The sequence below is a fragment of the Trematomus bernacchii genome, unplaced genomic scaffold (genome assembly GCF_902827165.1).
Source record: "Trematomus bernacchii unplaced genomic scaffold, fTreBer1.1, whole genome shotgun sequence".
Classification (NCBI taxonomy): domain Eukaryota; kingdom Metazoa; phylum Chordata; class Actinopteri; order Perciformes; family Nototheniidae; genus Trematomus; species Trematomus bernacchii.
Window position 1 is genome coordinate 1 of NW_022987590.1, and position 19,688 is coordinate 19,688.

The 19,688-nt window shown below is 40.3% G+C and overlaps 1 protein-coding gene across 3 annotated transcripts; it reads left to right on the forward strand.

Moving 5' to 3' along the window:
- Window positions 1-2,091: 2,091 nt before the first annotated feature.
- Window positions 2,092-18,836, forward strand: LOC117481423 (alpha-actinin-1; the record flags this gene model as incomplete). 3 transcript variants are annotated; one of them, XM_034129098.1, is given in 14 exon segments in its annotated part: window positions 2,092-2,184; window positions 3,309-3,539; window positions 3,794-3,941; window positions 4,939-5,089; window positions 5,604-5,712; window positions 6,345-6,485; window positions 7,324-7,506; window positions 7,859-7,993; window positions 8,764-8,943; window positions 11,746-11,892; window positions 15,367-15,447; window positions 15,840-15,905; window positions 16,645-16,806; window positions 17,809-18,836. In XM_034129098.1, coding segments are annotated over 14 exon segments (1,986 nt in total), but the record flags the coding sequence as incomplete, so codon positions are not given.
- Window positions 18,837-19,688: the final 852 nt, after the last annotated feature.

Consider the following 19,688-nt stretch of genomic DNA (forward strand, 5'->3'; position numbering starts at 1 on the left):
CCTTAACTCAAGTACAAGGCAAGGCAAGGCAAGGCAAGGCAAGGCAAGGCAAGGCAAGGCAAGGCAAGTTTATTTATATAGCACCTTTCAACACAAGGCAATTCAAAGTGCTTTACTAAAATGGAAGACATTAAGAAAATGGCATTTAAAATCAGTCATTAAAAATAAAAGATAATAAAATAAGATACAAGATCTGAGTACTTCTACTTTTACTCAAGTACCAGATCTGAGTACTTCTACCACCTCTGGTCACATCTAAACAAAATAAATTGCAATAAAATAAAAAATCTAACTGATGAAACACAAGAAAACTATATAAATATAATTAACTAAAAAGAGGAAATAAAAAAACGGAAAAAAAAAGCTTGATCTTACTTTATATATTTAAACATAAATGCCAAACATTTAAGCTCTACTCACAGAAGTAATGACTGCACATCCTCGTCTCCTTATAAGGCCTCTCAGCAGCAGCTGTGTGTATGAAGCTCTGCACTCTGTAAAAGGAGAACTACACACACTCTGCAGGCTGGAAAAAACCTCGGCAATAAAACCTAAAAATGTGTCTAGCATTTTAACAGTTGTGGCTTATTTGTAGGAGATATACCTGCAGGACTTTAGGTGTTGTGAATGTAGTTGCCTGGATACAAGTTTGAGCGACAGATATTCTAAAAGGACAATACTGCCTTTAAAATAAAATGTCCTATCCACAAACCAATTATTGTGCATGTTGGTGTAACGACAGACACACATTTTGATTTTAATTTAACCTCAACACTTTAAAATATTGATGAAAAGTTACATTTATAGCTGGAAAAACTAGAATCAGAGTGAGAAAATATATATTGGTGGACAAACAAGTGAACCACGTTTAATCGATGCTCGTTTGTAGGAAGGGTGAGTGCATTGTTATTAAAAAGGTCGATTAAGGGTTGCCAGATTTGGTCGATTTTAAATTGAATCCCTCTCAATGAGTATATATTTTTTTCCAGATGCTGCATGCCATCTGCCATCTGTGGATTTAGTAATAACAGTCTCTATTTTAAAGAGTTTACAAATGTTATCTCGTCAAAGACATGCGTAAGTGGATGAGAATCAGCAGGTTTTGATAACGAACACATCAGTTGATGATCTCCGAGCTGCTGCTGATCTTCCAGACTCTGTGCATGCTGCTTCAATCTCTCTTTTATTTTCTCTGTGCTGCTGATTTCTATGATCTCTGCTGACCACCATCTCACACCCAACGGGGTAATGGACTACCTGTTGTCATGGAAACTCATGCATCACCCAGTGCAGTGATGGAGACTGGGAGGCCAATGTTGAGCAAGTGTTGTGTCAGGATGGGGATTGTTGCTTTCTGGGGCTTTAAAAAGCAACCCTTAAACAGAACTTACTTTAAGTATACAGTTACTCTATGAGGCTTTTATTTTGAAAACAAGTCTAATCCTTAGCTTCCTCTAATGACACAGTTACTCTCTGGGGCTTTTATTTTGAAAACTAGTCTAATCCTTAGCTTCCTCTAATGACACAGTTACTCTCTGGGGCTTTTATTTTGAAAACAAATCTAATCCTTAGCTTCCTCTAACGGCACAGTTACTCTCTGGGGCTTTTATTTTGAAAAACAAAGTCGAATCCTAAGCTTCCTCTCGTCTATGGGGTTTTATTTTTTAAAACATTACTCTTCCTGGGCTTCCTTGAGGTACAGCACTATTTTCTTAAAATATATATAGTTACTTTATAGGGCTTTTATTTAAAGAACAAGCCTTGCCCGGAGCTCCCATTAAGTATACAATAGCCGCTTTCACACCAAGTACTTTGCCGTACTTAGTGCCGGAACTTAGTGCCCCGGCACTTAGTACCATAAGGGGTACTAACGGAACTAAACGGGAAAAGTACGGGGAAAAGTACTCCGGTGTGAACGCGGCTAATCACTCTCTTAGGCTTAGATTTAGAAATACATGCCTCTTTTGAGCTTAAATTGGGCTTTTATTTTGAAAAACAGGCCAAACCTGATCTTCCTGCAACTATACAGTTACTTTCTGTTTTTTTATTTTGAAATCAAGCCTCTCCATAACCTTCATTAATACTCTTCAGGCGGAGACAGCGGCGAACAGGATCTGTAAAGTGCTGGCGGTGAACCAGGAGAACGAGCAGCTGATGGAGGACTATGAGAAGCTGGCCTCTGATGTGAGCACCCCCCCTCCCCAACACACACACACACACCACACACACACACACACACACACACACACACACACACACACACACACACACACACACACACACACCTCCCTTATGTCCCCATAAGGAAGGTGAGTCCCCATACGTGACTGTAAACAGATTTAGGTCCCCACAAGGATAGTAATGCTAGGTCACACACACACACACACACACACACACACACACACACACACACACACACACACACACACACACACACAGTTTTGGGTTTCAGTTTATTCATTTTTTTGCAAATAATTTCTTATTCGTTGAAGTTACTTTTGGACTTCTTGTGATGCATTTAAGGGCCTGTGGAAGGTTGAGACATCTGAAACTCCAGCATTAGTCCCTGTACTTGAATGCACCAATAAGGAAGACTCACTATTTATGAAAAAATCTTTAAAAAGAAACCAGATTTAAAATGATTATCTTCATTTTTACATTTGAGCTTTACTGATAAATGACTAAATCTAAATTATATTATTGCAGATACTGTTCCTTTATGTATTGATGCATAATAACGGCTGCTAAATAACAAGAAAATACTGCAGATAATTGCAAAGAAATCTGTTCAAAGTTAATAATTTCACAACCAAATTTTAAGAAAATGTATTAAAATGTTTGCTCCTCTTATTGGTGCATGAACATTATTTATATCAGCTGAAATATCTTAATTTGATTTTTAAAAAACTGCTCAAAAGCCTAGAGAAATCCAGTATTCCTTCCAGGCTTTACTAGTTTGAAGATAGCTTTTCCTTTGTTGATTTAAACATTACAGCCAGATAAAAAGGTCAGCAGCTTTCAAATGAACACACACATGTTGCTAAACCATGCAAAAACGCATGTATGGTGCTTTTAATCGGACAGAAAACGTAATTACGGTGACATTAAGTTGCAGGAAATTAACAACAAAACTCATCCTGTGTTCTCTCCTCTCATTTCTCAATGAACTACAAATCCATTACAACCTCATCTATTTCCCTCTCATCTGCATGGTGCTTCCTTTTTCTTCCCCTCAATGTAACTTCCTCACTCCATCTCTCTCCCCCCCACACACACACACACACACACACACACACACACTCTCACAGCTGTTGGAGTGGATCCGGCGCACCATCCCCTGGCTGGAGAACCGCCTGCCGGAGAACACCATGGCGGCCATGCAGCAGAAGCTGGAGGACTTCAGGGATTACCGCCGCCTTCACAAGCCGCCCAAAGTGCAGGAGAAATGCCAGTTGGAGATCAACTTCAACACGCTGCAGACCAAGCTGAGGCTCAGCAACCGGCCCGCCTTCATGCCCTCCGAGGGGAAGATGGTGTCGGTACGTTTCACACACACACACATTATAAAGTCCTGCAGAAACGTTCGAGATAGCAGAGAACTATAACAGCTTAAAGAATCATTATTATTGGACTTGCACACGTTTAACACAACTCCAAATAAATCCAAATACATATTAATGTTGCAGGTTTAACTTTAGTAATGCACTATGACAGTCCTGACAATGCCAGTTTCTCCCTCTCTGTTTTTGGTAAGGATAAATTCTCAGGTATTGGTTTCTTTCTCCTCGTTCAGGACATCAACAATGCGTGGGGGGGTCTGGAGGGAGCGGAGAAAGGGTACGAGGAGTGGCTCCTCAACGAGATCCGCCGACTGGAGAGACTCGACCATCTGGCCGAGAAGTTCCGTCAGAAAGCAACGATCCACGAAGCCTGGACTGAAGGTAGGGAGGGAAGTGTGTATGAATGAGTGTGTGACTGGTGTGTACAAAGCTTCAGAATATGGAGAGGAATGAGAGTGGACAGCTTGGTGTGTGTGAGAGATTTCTGCTGAAAGAGGAGGAGGAATTGGAGCAAAGTCTAAAATATTGGAGGAAAAAAGTCGTAATAATCTGACAAAAAGTTGTAATATTTAGACAATTAAAGTTATAAATATTTTTTTAAATAAAATTAGAAAAATGCTGTAATATTTGGAGGAAAAAGTCATAATATTTTTTATGGAAAAAATTCAAGGGAAGTCAAGTCGAATATTTCTGAGAAAATGTCTAAAATCTGAGTTAAAGGTGGGGTAGGTAAGTTTGAGAAACCGGCTCGAGATACACTTGTTGTTATATTCCATGGAATGCTCTTAACATCCCGATAGCAATGAATATCTGAAGTGCTTTGACAAAAATCCATAAAAAATGTCATCTGTGGAAGCCGTAGTACTGTAAAAAGCACGACCAATCATCTGAGCCGGCCCGGCTAAAATGACTGGATGGCCTACCTGCCTGTCAGCCTTCCATCTGTGCACAAACTCATCTCGTGCCCTCATTGGTCATGTGCGCGTTCGTGTGTGTTGGAGGAGGGGCTCTGTAAGGAAGTGGCAGATTTTCTCCGGTTGTGTATTTTCAAATTCTAGCGATCTCGAGCCGGTTTCTCAAACTTACCTACCCTACCTTTAAGTTGATTTTCAGTTTTATTTAAACCTATATTTTGCAATCTTTCTAAAAGAATCGTAATAATGTCACATATATTACATGTTTTCTGAAGTGTTATGATTACATTTGCAAATGAGGCGTCATGTAGTGCTCGTGTTTTTTTTCACTAGTCTGAAAGAAGACATGTTATGAAAGCAAAATAACCAAAAATCTTTGAATCTATGGCCTTACAAAGTTCTCTAAACAGGGAAATGTGAATGTAGACGTAGCTGAGATGTGTGTTGTGTGTCGCCCCCTGCAGGTAAGGAGGCCATGCTGCAGAAGCACGACTACGAGACGGCCTCTCTGTCGGAGATCAAAGCTCTGCTGAAGAAACACGAGGCGTTCGAGAGCGACCTCGCCGCCCATCAGGACCGGGTGGAGCAGATCGCCGCCATCGCACAGGAGTTAAAGTGAGACACCATGACAGGAGGAAAAACATTGAGATGTTTCCTTCTACTGATCAATAACATATGAAATGCAGTAGGATAGGATGAGAGAGGCATGTTGAGTCCATTCTTTGAAGTCTGCAATAACTTTGTCGATCAAAAAAATATGAATTGCCAACTATTCTGATATTTAATTAATTAAAATAATACATTTTTTGTTCAGAAATGTCAGAAAATGCAGTTTTTCAGCCTCACTAATCTGGAGATTTGATGCTTTTGTTGGTTTTATATTATAATAAACAAATTGTATTATTTATATATATATATATATAAAATAAAAATATATTTATTTATATATATTATTTTTAAATGTATTTATTTTATTCAATAATTGTATTTATTTTTATGTTATTGTATTGTATTTATTCCATTTATTGTATTTATTCCATTTATTTTATTTATATAAAGACCTCACTTGGACTTTGGAATATTAGATTTGTAGGTAATGATGATGCTGTAATGAATGGTGTGTTTGCAGTGAGCTGGACTACTACGACTCCCCCAGTGTGAACGCTCGCTGTCAGAATATCTGCGACCAGTGGGACGCTCTGGGAGCTCTGACCCATAAACGCAGCGAGGCTCTGCAGGTGAGGAGGAGAATACTAAATCCACCAGGAACTCAAGAGTCTCTAAATCCTTAAAATCACTTTTTCAGTGTCAGAAATCCTTTATTCGTCCCACAGCGGGGAGACTTACATCGTTCAGCAAAACAGTCCCCATTGATCAACTGTCACAAAAAACAGTAAATGGGGCAGCTTTAGCCAACATTGCGAATTTCCAGCTATTGTCCCCGGCCAGATGATAATAGACACCTTTTTAAAATCACAATACATCAACAGCATTTTCATATGTAGACAAACATTCAAATAACAATGTTATTAAAGTGAAATCAGCAGCAGCATTCATATCTGTTTACCCTCCTTGGTGCAGGAATGAAGACACATTTAGAGATTACAGTCTTCCTCACAGCGAGAGGGCCGTGAACAGATTTGATTTTCAGGATTCCCACTGGCCTTAAACATCCTTTTACGATTCAAGATTTGAGGTTTTTAATCTGTGAAAATCCAGTATGAACCCTTAAATCCATGTTGATACCCTCAGCTCTCTGTAGGATCATGACTCAATAGAAGCTTTTTGAGTTTAACCCAACAAGACTTTGAAGCTCCTTTTTAAGAAAGAAGCGTGTGTGTGTGTAATCTAGTTTGTTTTTGCTCCGCAGAGAACTGAGAAGCTTCTGGAAACCATCGACCAGCTGTACCTGGAGTTCGCCAAACGAGCGGCGCCCTTCAACAACTGGATGGAGGGCGCCATGGAGGACCTGCAGGACACCTTCATCGTGCACACCATCGAGGAGATCCAGGTGAGGAGGCTTCATCATGTGACCAGTTTTAGGATTATATACAGTAAAATGTATTTATGTTTGAGTAATACTTGTATTCACTTTAAAACTGTTGGACAGAGCTAGGCCAGCTGTTTCTCCATGCTAAGCTAAGCTAACCAGTTGCTGACAAACATACGTCATCTTACACTGGAAAGCTAATAAATACCTTCCAATGTTACTTGGTCTTACAAGTACAAAACCAAGTGAAAGTCCTGAAGTTTTACACTATATATTATTATAAAACTAATCATAGTTCCCGCTGATCCTTAAAAATTCTTCAAAGGTATTTGTTTTATTGACGTTGCATTGTACAATCTCTCAATAATTGGCAACATCAGTATATATAAAACAAGAAAAGCCAAATGCCTCTTGCATGCAGGTCTGGTTGGTGGATACAGTGTGTGTAAAATGAGTCTTGAATTTCCTTATGAGTGGCATTTAAAACGTTTTATATTAACTTGAATTAACGTTTTGTTACAAATGTGTAAACCAAGCCCACAAAGGACGTGAAACACCGGAACAAGCAACAAAATGAACAGAGAATATATTGAAAGCGCCAAAATGGAGAAGCTAATTTTCCTTTGTGGTCTCTTATCAAAAAGTTTAAAAAAATGTTCAAATGTAAAAGAAAAAGTGGATTATCATCTGTGTAATTAAATAGAATAGTTATCTCACTGTCAATGGGACGTTACATCAAGAGCCGAAAACAGACTTCCTGCCTCAAAAGCAGTTGTATTTTTACAAAGAGTATATTTCCTTTGTTAGAGGAAAACAAAAACCTGTATTTTGGTTTCAATTTGAATATTTGTTTCCTCAGGGATTGAGCACGGCCCACGAGCAGTTCAAGGCCACGCTGCCCGAGGCGGACAAAGAGCGGCAGGCGATCCTCGGGATCCACAACGAGATCGCTAAGATCGTGCAGACGTACCACGTCAACATGGCCGGAACAAACCCGTACACCACCATCAACCCTCAGGAGGTCAACGCCAAGTGGGACAAGGTGAGGAAACATCACCAGCAGAAAAACACACCTTTTTTTTTCAATATTCTTTTCTTTTCTTTTCAATACAAAAAACATTAGGGACAACACCACAAAACATAATATATCCGACAAAACAAAAACAGTCAAACAGCAACAGTAGCAACCTAGTACTCATGTGTGAGCACTTATCATGTAATATTTACGCCCACAGTTATAACACTTGACCATTCTTTCTTCATGTACGGTGCAATTGGGGACCAGTCTCTAACAAACTCATCCAGAGTTCTTCGCAGCACGTGTGGCAACCGCTCCAATGGCAGGATTGACATATATTGAAGTGTAAATGGTGAATGCTTGTGTCTCCTCTCAGGTGCGGCAGCTGGTTCCTCAGAGGGACCAGGCTCTGATCGAGGAGCACGCCCGGCAGCAGAACAACGAGCGTCTGCGCAGACAGTTCGCCAACCAGGCCAACGTGATCGGACCCTGGATCCAGACCAAGATGGAGGTCAGTGCAGCGCACACACACACACACACACACACACACACACACACACACACACACACACACACACACACACACACACACACACACACACACACACACACACACACACACATTCTCAGGATGTTTAATGAGTCACCTATTATGCAAATTCCCCTTTTTCATGTCTTTTATACATAAAATATATATATATTTATACATATAAACATGTGTCCCCTCTTCTTCATGTCTCCTCTACATCAACATGTGTCCCCTCTTCTTCATGTCTCTTCTTCATCAACATGTGTCCTCTCTGTGTAAAGAGACTCTGAAAGTTTCAGGAACAAAGATTCTCTCTCTTTTTGTCCTGATCCATTTCTATAAAAACCTGTCTGAAAATGAGCTGATCAGATTTGGCCACTTTATGATGTCATAACGATGTTTTGTCTTGTGTAACCATTAGCCAATCAGCAACCAAGGTAACCCCCCCCCCCCCCCCCCCCCCACCTTATCACCTGAATCTCCTCCTAGAGCACCATTGTGTTCTTTGTAACCAAATCTCTCTCAGAGGGGCGTGGGGAGGGGCTCCTTATTTTCATCTAAAGTAACAGACAGAGAATAAGCACTTTTGAAACAGGGCTGAAACAGAGGGGATTATGGGTAATGCTGCAATGATCTGTTTGGTGTTTCAGCCAATCAGAGACATGTTCTGTATATATCTGAGACCTATAATATATTGATGAAAAACAGTATGATAGGGGACCTTTAAACTTACCAGTCTACGGTCTGTGCAGGAGATCGGGCGCATCGCGATGGAGATGAACGGCACGCTGGAGGATCAGCTGACTCACCTCCGTCAGTACGAGAAGAACATCGTCAACTACAAGCCAAAGATCGACCAGCTGGAGGGAGACCACCAGCTGATCCAGGAGGCGCTCATCTTCGACAACAAGCACACCAACTACACCATGGAGGTACGAAAGAGACCTAAACCACCAAGTTTGTATGTGTTGTTAACCTCTTGTGTTTGCAGCTAAATTGTATTAAAGAAGCTATTCTATTATGCTTCTTGTGGTGTTCCCTCTCCTGTAGTGTGTTCTATAGGTTTTAGTGCATGTAAATGGTCTGCAGAGGCTAACATCCCTGTGTTCCCTCCAGAAGGAGTTTCTCTCCCACACACCCCCCCATGTACGCTAAGGGGCGGGACATCTCTGAGCGGTTGACTTATTACAACAGAGCATATTCTTACTTCATCTTATAGAGTAATGCTCATGAACACACCGCAATTGGAAGAATATAATAATAACGAGCACCTGAATGCACCACGGGCCTTTTCAGAGGATTTCACTCAGCCAATGTTGCATTCAAATGCTCCGTGACTGTTTAATGTTATGTTTGTGCAAAATGTTCATAGTTTTCCACAAAGAACAGATTTAATGGAGGCAGGACGTTCCTAAAAACCTCAGGAGACTCTTCCGGAGTTAAATCCTGAGTTATTCCTGACACTGCAGTTTTCCGTCACATTATTATTGATGGTTTTCTTTTTTTGGTTCATCAGCCGAGTGCTGGGGAACCATAAACCCCCCCCCCGCCCCCGACCGCCTGCCAAGAAGGATTTTTACAGGCCAATAATTCATGTGAATCTTGTTATTGAAATTGTGCACATCAACTGACTCATGTTCAGAGTGTGTGTGTGTGTGTATTTAAATGCCACATTTTGTTGGTGTATATATGCAAATGATATATGTTTTATCTCCTTCTGTATTCTGCTTCATTCAGTGAGAGGCTGTTTTGTTATGCATTTAGAAGAAAAGCAGAAACAATAATCCTCATAAATACCCTTCATCATTCTGAATCCCTCTTTCAGAAAGAGGATTATTTTTGTCTGGTTAATACGCACTAGCAGGCCGTGCTGCAGGTACATTTGATCCATTACTGAACTTAGTTGGTACTTTAATACTGTACTAATTTGTTCTCTACTTGAGTATTTCATTTTGTGATACTTTAAAGTGGACCTATCATGCTATATTTGAATAATATAGTGTAGGACCATACCTATATAAGGCATATTTATACTTTTTTTTTTTCAAAATACCAAACAGATCATGCATTTTAGCCATGCCTCATTTCGCTCAATTTGCACTTTTTTAGCTCTGGGCTGATTCAGTGAGAACAGCACCACCTACAGGCCTGGCATATGTACTACAGCGTCTCCAGCGCTTTCAAACGGCAATGGCCGTGGCTGTCTCCTCCTGATTGGTGGAGTTGGCCCAATAGCCGTAGCGCCACCGTCCTGACGTCAGGACAGTGTTCAAATCTGGATCAGTTTTGATCAGATCCGTTGCAGCCCCTTTTTTAGAGATTTGGGTATGGAGGAAAATAGAGAGGGTTGTGTTTTCTGACACTTGGTGAGTTCCCTGGAACACCGGGGACACATATTCATGTATAAAAGACGTACAAAAGTGCATTTTGCATGATAGGTCCCCTTTAACTTTCACTCTACTACATTTCACTGGACATTTATTCAATATCTGTAGTCGGTTTGCAGATTTGGATTGATAGCACAAAGTATAATCAACATGTAACATTGCTATGTAAAAGGTTGCTTTCAATGAGGGGTAGAAGATAATAAAAAATAGAAGGAACAATATTAAATGAACATAGCCGGCATTTTATTAAACATTGAACAACACAATAACCCCTCACCCACCCCAATGTCTAGTATCAACTATTTCAACCCACACAAAGTTGAAATAGGAATGAAATGAATAAACAAAACAAACAATTCGAGCTCTGAAAATAAACAAAATAATAATAATTTATCATTTTAAAACCATAAAAAAAGATATGAACAAAAACCAGTTGACGAAAAATGATGGTCCGTTTTTAATTATAATATTTCCTCTCACAAAGTCATGTGGTATCGTTCATTTTTCCTCCAAAGTCATTTTAAGTGTCTCATTAATTTCAGTTTCATCTTAATTCAGAATCAGAATCAGAATACCTTTAGGAGTCCCACAGAGGGGACATGTACGTTGTTACAGCAGAAAAGAGCCAAAGACAGCTTAAAGGGGACCTATCATGCAAAATGCACTTTTGTACGTCTTTTCTACATGAATGTGTCCCCGGTGTTCCAGGGAACTCACCAAGTGTCAGAAAACACAACCCTCTCTATTTTCCTCCATACCCAAATCTCTAAAAAAGGGGCTGCAACGGATCTGATAAAAACTGATCCAGATTTGAACACTGTCCTGACGTCAGGACGGTGGCGCTACGGCTATTGGGCCAACTCCACCAATCAGGAGGAGACAGCCACGGCCATTGCCGTTCGAAAGCGCTGGAGACGCTGTAGTACATATGCCAGGCCTGTAGATGGTGCTGTTCTCACTGAATCAGCCCTTGCTAAAACAGAGCTAAAACATGTCAAATTGAGCGAAATGAGGCATGGCTAAAATGCATGATCTGTTTGGTATTTTGAAAAAGAAAAAGGTATAAATATGCCTTATATAGGTATGGTCCTACACTATATTATTCAAATATAGCATGATAGGTCCACTTTAATGTTACGTAGAAGCATGCATACAAAAGTATTAAAGCTAAAAGAAAGTTATAATACAAAATAGAAGTTACACAATTTACAAAATACACATCCTGTAACAGTTCTGAGGATTTAGCAGCCAGGTATATATTGCACAGTTATTAACAGCATTTATATGTATTGCACATATTGCATATCGTTGGTTGGTATTCCTCACACTTCCTCTCCCTCTGTACAGCACATCCGTGTGGGCTGGGAGCAGCTGCTCACCACCATCGCCCGCACCATCAACGAGATCGAGAACCAGGTCTTAACGAGAGACGCTAAAGGCATCAGCCAGGAGCAGCTGAACGAGTACCGAGCCTCCTTCAACCACTTCGACAGGGTTAGTGCTCTCAGAAGGTCTTTTAAATATACTTCTTCTTTCCTTCCTTCACCACAGGCTGCAGGTGGGGTAAACATCCCGGTGCTGCAAAAGGTTATTCGCCTTTTTCAGCAAGAAAGTGAATTATGTTTTTCCCAAAGTGTCAAACGTCTGCTTTAGAGATGCATATACTCTAGAGCAGCGGTTCCCGACCTTTTTCTACTCAGGGCCCACTTAAAGGTGGGGTAGGTAAGTTTGAGAAACCGGCTCGAGATACACTTTTTGTTATATTCCATTGAATGCTCTTAACATCCCGATAGCAATGAATATTTGCAGATTTTCTCCGGTTGTGTATTTTCAAATTCTAGCGATCTCGAGCCGGTTTCTCAAACTTACCTACCCCACCTTTAAGAATCTAAAACATGTTAGCGGCCCACATTCAACCATAAACAATACGGAGGCTAAATAAAGTTCTCAGAGTACTTTTTATTTGAATTAGAAAAGGAGCTGGCCATCAGTAACAAACAGACATTTTTATTACACGGTTTAGTTGAATACTCGATTCTGATTGGTCAATTCAGAACATGTGACACGTTGTTAATCCAGTAGAACAGACCGCTGTCAAGGACTGTAATGACCGTTGCTAAGGAGGATCGAGAAAGAGAAAGGAAAAGAGGTTAAAATACAAAAAAATCTTAATAATGAAATGTTTCCACACAAATCATAATGTTTTGCAAATTATTTGGCGGCCCACTTGCAATGCCACTAGGGGCCCCGGCCCACAGGTTGGGAACCGCTGCTCTAGAGTCATGAGCTTCTCTGTTATATATTCAGACAGCATCTAGAAAGCCAAGCAGTTTAAGGTGAGAGTGAATCAGTCGTGGTTTGTCGTGTCGTGCTAACGGTTATCCGCTAACCATCAGGAAACATAGAGTGTGCGTTTGTGTGTGAAAAGCACAAGGTATTAAACATGTGACACCACATTACTCTATACAAGCTTTAGGGCTTTTGGAAATGTTAAGAAACCATGCAGCCAGAATGAAATCAAATAGCGACAGCTGAAATATTTTAATGTGAAAAACAGATATTATAACCAACACATCATTTATCATGCAGGATCCTTTGGCAAAACTAACGAGATATCCAGCAGTAAATCAAGTAAAACATCTCCTCCTTTATCAGCTGCATTATTAAAGTAATGAACACTTGGATGCATGGATCATTATGACTCAATAACATTCATATTATTTTTTAATTTGGCCGTAGAATAAATACTTTTGAGGCCGGTTTTGACTTTTAGTTTCAAAAAGTTAAATGTTTTATTAAATAAACAGTCAAAATGACTACCTGGAGAAGCTTCTGCAAGATATTTAGTTGAGTTATTAACTATTTTGACGAGTAGTAGCATGACTTCTTAACTATTTTGACGAGTAGTAGCATGACTTATTTCATTTCATTTCAAACCTTTATTTATTCAGGTTGTATCCCATTGAGATCATTGACCTCTTTTTCAAGGGAGACCTGCTCAAGTAGGTTCCACATGAAACATTAAAAACATAAACAGAACAACAAAAGGACATCATACAGTAGCATTACAGGGATTACAAATTACATACTATCCACATGCACAGGTACCAACAGCTTCCGATTCAGTAGCATCTAACCGAGCTTTAAAAACATTGAGTGGCACCAGATTGCTCAGTTTCCATTTTAATTGCAGACTATTCCAGGACATTATTTGACGAGTTGTAGCATGACTTATTAACTATTTTGACGAGTTATATATAATTTTTTTAGCACATTTCAACACAAGGCTTTACAAAAATGAAAGACATTAAGAGAATTAAGAAACATATTACAAAATGGCATTTAAAGAAGATAATAAAACATGAATAACAAAGGCACATGAATTAAAGTGACAGTGCAGTGGGAGATACACACATCTGAAATGTTTAGCTCTGACTCAATCATTGCTAACTGTTGAGCAGAAATAGTTTTCTATCACCTCACTTTCTTTCTACTTTCTTTGTTAACTTATCTGTTAGTCATTTCAAGTGTTTCATGCTAAACGAACCCCCCTTTGGAAAATGTTAATCTGAAACCCAATATTCCGAAAATTCAAAGGATCCTGGCCGTATTTGTGTAGCATATAAAATGTATTTGCTCCCAGACATTCATGTAGCTTGCTAGTTTTGGACCCCATCTGTAACAAAAAAGTCGCTGGGTTTGAGTCTGTAGTTTCCATGTCAGGTGGCTCTGAGATGTATCTCCATTGAAGGCTGTTTCAGATCCTCCTGTTTACACCGAGGCTCCGTCCGTCAGCTCCAATTATGGACCAGTTTTTGACTCCAACATTACCTCACACATTTTTCCGTCCGTTTGTTAATCAATACCTGAAGACGAGGATCAGAGACAGAGAGCCAAATGTGGATCTGAAGTCTGTTCCACGTTCAATAAGCCTGCCCTCTTATAGGAGGATATGTGGAGCTGCAGAGGCTTTGGAATGAAAAGTGTGTTATTGTTGAGACGGGAGTAAATTGTCTGTCTTAAGTCAAACATTTGCTGATTTAAGAATCTGCAAATTATTATATATAATAGGATTTTATATAATCAGCAGATTATTTTAAATAGAGCTCATAGGATTAGTTGGTTGATTGATAGAAGCTTAATTGCCTTATCATAAAATCCAATTGATCTCATTCATGAAGGAACATTAAGTGGAAATTCACTGTAAATGTAAAAAAATCTTAGTTTTCTTTGATATTAAACTCAATGTAATTGTATTTATATAAATATCCAGTTAAAAATCAAACAAAACAGAATAAATACATTTATATAAATATAAGAATTTAAAGGAACATTTCCGATGAAAGATAAGATTTTATCAAATAAAGTAAAAACAAAAGAATTATTGAGAAAATAATATTTTTTTAATTGCGCCATTTTAAAATGAAATAAATAAAATACAATAAAAAAATATATATATACCAAAATAAGAATTACAAGTAAAAATGTGCTCAAACTAAAACATGAATAAAAAAAAGATCAGCAGTTTAATCAATAATTTTAATAATATGTAATCGTGTTTGTGTAGTTACCGCTCTATGGTATGTACATGTCCAATGTGTGAGGACATGGGGTAAATGAAAGTGATTCTGAACTGTGTTTAATGAGTGATTTTGCATTAATGCTGTTTACACATAAAAGGTATATTTGAGCTTGTTGTGATGATGAGAAGACGCCCCCCCCCCCCCACAAAGAGTTATTGCCTGGCTGCACATTAACCTCTGCTGCCCCCTGCAGGATCCTAATGAAAATGCACTGTGTTCTCTTTCTATCTCCTGCACGATCCCCCCCGCCCCCTCCTCACCTCATTTGACCCCCTGTGCATGATGCACTCCCCCCCACACATCCTCACCCCCCCCCTTCCCCCTCACCTTCCTCCCCACTGTATGTGTCGCTGCATGGCCCCCACGGCGCCGCCTCACCCCCCAGGATCACTCGGGCACTCTGGGTGCGGAGGAGTTCAAGGCCTGCCTGATCAGCCTGGGCTTCGATATCGCCAACGATGCACAGGTACTCAACGAAGGGTTAATGTGTTTTCTTTTGTACCTCTTCCCCACTCTCTTCATTCCACCTTCTACTGCCTCTTCCCCACTCTCTTCATTCCACCTTTCACTGCCTTTATCCCACCTTTCACTGCCTCCTACACTTCCTTTTTCCCACATTCCCTCCTTTGTTCTGGCCTCTCTTCATCATTCCTCCTCTTGGTTTCCTACTGCCTCTTAAACTTTTACTGACTTTCCCTGCCTCTCTTCATCCTTCCTCCTCGATCCTCTTACTTAAACCTCCTTTTTCTCACTATCGATTTTCCTCCTTAATTCTACTCTGGTGATTTCCTTCCACTTTCCTTCCCCCTCCTCTTTCTCCTCCTCCTCCTGGTTTCCTCCCTTTGTCCGACCTTGTAGAAGAGATCAGGATTCATGGATGCTGAAGACTTCAAAACCTGCCTTATCTCCATTGGTTACAACCTGGTAAAGCCATGAGCCCATTCAAGTATGACCGTTTGTTTGTGTGTGTTTAGCCAGGCCACAGGAAAAGTTGTGAGCCTTATTTTATAGATTTTTTAAATAAATATATATCTTGATTTCGACTCATAGAGATATTCCATACATAAAGGAATAGTTTGCATGTTTTAAAGTGAGGTTGTATAAGGTTCATAGTCAGTGTATTTACTATTTCACATTTTTGCATGTAATGTAGGTACATTTATTCCAGTATTGTTTCCGTGCCAGTTTAAGTTTTAATGTTAACGGGATAATATCTGGAGGATTATGGGGATAATATCATATAAACACTCGTTAAATAATCTGGAAACACACATTTATTTGGTACAAATTCAAGCCAACCTGAAATTAATTATAATTCTATGTATTTACGATAAACTATAGACAAGCTGAGTCTTCCCGAGGTGTGTGTGTGTGTGTGTGTGTGTGTGTGTGTTGTGTGTGGTGTGTGTGTGTGTGTGTGTGTGTGTGTGTGTGTGTGTGTGTGTGTGTGTGTGTGTGATGTGATGTGTGATGTGTGATGTGTGATGTGTGATGTGTGTGTTGTAGTGTGTGTGGCATCACTTTGTGTGGTGTGTGTGTGTGTGTGTGGGGTGTCGTGTGTAGTGTGTGTGTGTGTGTGTGTGTGGTGTGTAGTGTGTGTGTGTGTGTGTGTGTTGTGTGTGTGTTGCACCTGAGCCTCACCGTCCCTCCGTGTTGCCTTCAGGGTGAGAACGAGTTTTCCCGCATCATGAGCATCGTGGATCCCAACAGGATGGGCATCGTCACGTTCCAGGGGTTCATCGACTTCATGTCCCGAGAGACGGCGACACGGACACCCGCCGACCAGGTCGTCGCCTCCTTCAAGGTCCTTGGGCCGGTGGACAATGTAAACACCGTGTATGAAGCATTTTTCTTGGTAAAACTACTATGTCCTTATCTCTTCTTAAGTTTTCACTTTTAGAGTTTTATTGTTAAGAAGATGAAAGACAAAAATAAATAGTGTTGGGAAAATACTGAATGTCCTCTTCCAATATCAGAGTAACACATGATAACAAAGGTATCTCAACTGTAGCTGTGTACATGACAGGATGTTTGATTACCTAGAAGAGCATCAGGACTGTTTGAGGCATATGATAGCTATGTGATTAACATGATGATTCAGCCTCTATGGAGATAGACATATGACAAGCATGATCATTTCTGACGTGGAGCTAATCTGAAGTAAACATTGAATACTGCTTTCTATTCCTCCATCTTGTGACTGTGGAACTCCCTCTCTTGTATATCAGCATGTGAAGGACACTGTTCAGGAACTAGTTGATGCTCTGTATGTGATATATAGATAGAATCGGAGGGATGAACCCCTCTGTAATGGTCACACATGCAGAGCACACAGCACACAGTGAAATGTGTTCTCTGCTTTTAACCCATCCTAGTACCAGGAGTCTAGTACTAGGAGCAGTGGGCAGCTATTGTACAGCGCCCGGGGAGCAATGGGAGTGGGGGGGGGGGAAGGGGGTTGTCCGGTGCCTTGCTCAAGGGCACCACGGCAGGGCCCAGGAGGTGAACTGGGACCTCTCCAAGTAGCAGTCCACACTCCATATTTAGGTCTGGTCGGGGACTTGAACCGGCAACCCTACGGCTCACAGTCCAAGCCCCTACTGACTGAGCCACTGCCGGAATGACTACTTCCATTCTTGAGAGGATCAGAAATACATGGATCCTGATTATTGAAGCTCAAGCCGGTGACCAGTGATATTTTTCAAACAAATAGGCTTACATATTAAAATATCCCCACTTCATCACCATCTGGTACTTCTGAATATAGACTGTAGCTAAAAGCTATTTTTCTATGATAAAAATTTCCTTTATTTTTCCTCCTCCACAGAACTACATTTTACCGGACGAGCTGCGCCGCGAGCTTCCTCCGGACCAGGCGGATTACTGCATCGCCCGCATGGCTCCGTACTCCGGGCCGGACGGGGTCCCCGGGGCCCTCGACTACATGTCCTTCTCCACGGCTCTGTACGGAGAGAGCGACCTCTGAACTCTGACTTCCTGCTTCATCACCGCCACGTCCTCCTCCTCCTCCTCCAGCACCAACCTCCTGTCCTCCTGCCATCATTTTTGTATCTAGACAAAAGGCACCAGACTCCATTGATAGGTCATTTTACCTGACCAGTGTATGGGAGTTGCTGGTCCACTGCTGCATGGATCAGTTAGTTAGTTTGTGTTGTTGTGTGACTTCTGAGTTTTAAAAGGTTAGTTCAGAGTCCCCGAAATCCCACAATAACACAGACTAACTGACTGAAGTAGCAACTCCTGAGTCTGTGAGGTAATATTTCAGTTGTTCGAATGGAGTCTGGTGGGTTTGGAGAGAGTGATATAACTTCATTTCCTGTCAGATAGGCCGTCTGACAGCGAGGTGAAGGTGTACGCTATATTAAGAATATTTTCATTGCTTTACCTTGCTGTCAGACGGTCCTTTCTGTAGTGTATCGCTCTTTCCAAATACGGCATGACCGCTTAACTCTGACCCGACTTCCTGCTTCATCCCCGCCACCAAACTCCTCTCCTCCTGCGATCCGTTTTGTACGTCTCTGGCCTTATCTTTAACCTCCTCCTCCTCCTCCTCCTCCTCCTCTTTCCCTCCCCCCTCCTCTTCCTCACTGTCTCCGTTGTATTTGCTTCCCACGCAATGCAGCAGCTCTCCAGGTTTACAAAGAGGGAGAGCGGTAAAAAAAAAAAGTTTGTTATTTTTCTGTTTTTATTTTTCTCGTTGTCGTTGTTTTTCTTCATAAAATGAATAAAGTTAACATATTTTATTATACTGAACAAACAAAAAAAAGAAAGGTATTTTTCTTCACCCGATTGAAAATAAGAGACAAAAATTGTAATAAAAGAAAAATTGCTAAACTTTGTCTCCTTTTTCTCTTTTTGTTACATTTGATTTTCATGGATTTACTGATGGTTTGTGCTTTTAGCTGACTTTTGGGAAAGTACATATGGAATGCCGTTTAAGCCAAAATTAAATAAATACATATATATATAAATATGCCTATGAAATAAATAAATAAAAGCAATAAATATATATAAATGTACATTTAAATACACATTTATTTATTTCATGGGACTTTTATTTCATAATGCCACATTTATTTATTTCATGGGACTTTTATTTCATAATGCCACATTTATTTATTTCAAGAGAATTTTATTTCATAATGCCACATTTATTTATTTCAGGGGACTTGTATTTCATAATGCCACATTACATTTGAATTTCTTATATTCAAATGAACGGGGCGTGGTTAGCTCACAGATCCAGACCAAAGCAACAGCACCACAAGCACTCAAGTCAGTATTTGCAATGTAATTACATACACGCTATATCGCCCCTCTTGACAGTGAAACGCCACGCGTGAGGTTTAGATTAATTCCCTGTCTCTCTCAATCCAAATTGAACTGTATGAAATAAAAAGGCACATTTGTCTTGTAGTAAATAAAAAGGGCGACCTGGAGCCAATCCTGCAATTTCCCCACAGGTGGAAGAGTTGACATGCTGAAAACCCAACCCCTGCAGGGGGGTCTGGGGGGATTCCCCCCCAGGAGATTTTTTGAAATACTAACATAAAATACACATTCTGGTACTCTCTTGAGAAGAAAAATAAATAAATCTATTACTACACATTTAAAAAAATGAATGCCATATTAGTTTTTTGTTACTTTGTTCTGAAAGCTGAACCTGCTGCTCCTCACAGAGAGAAG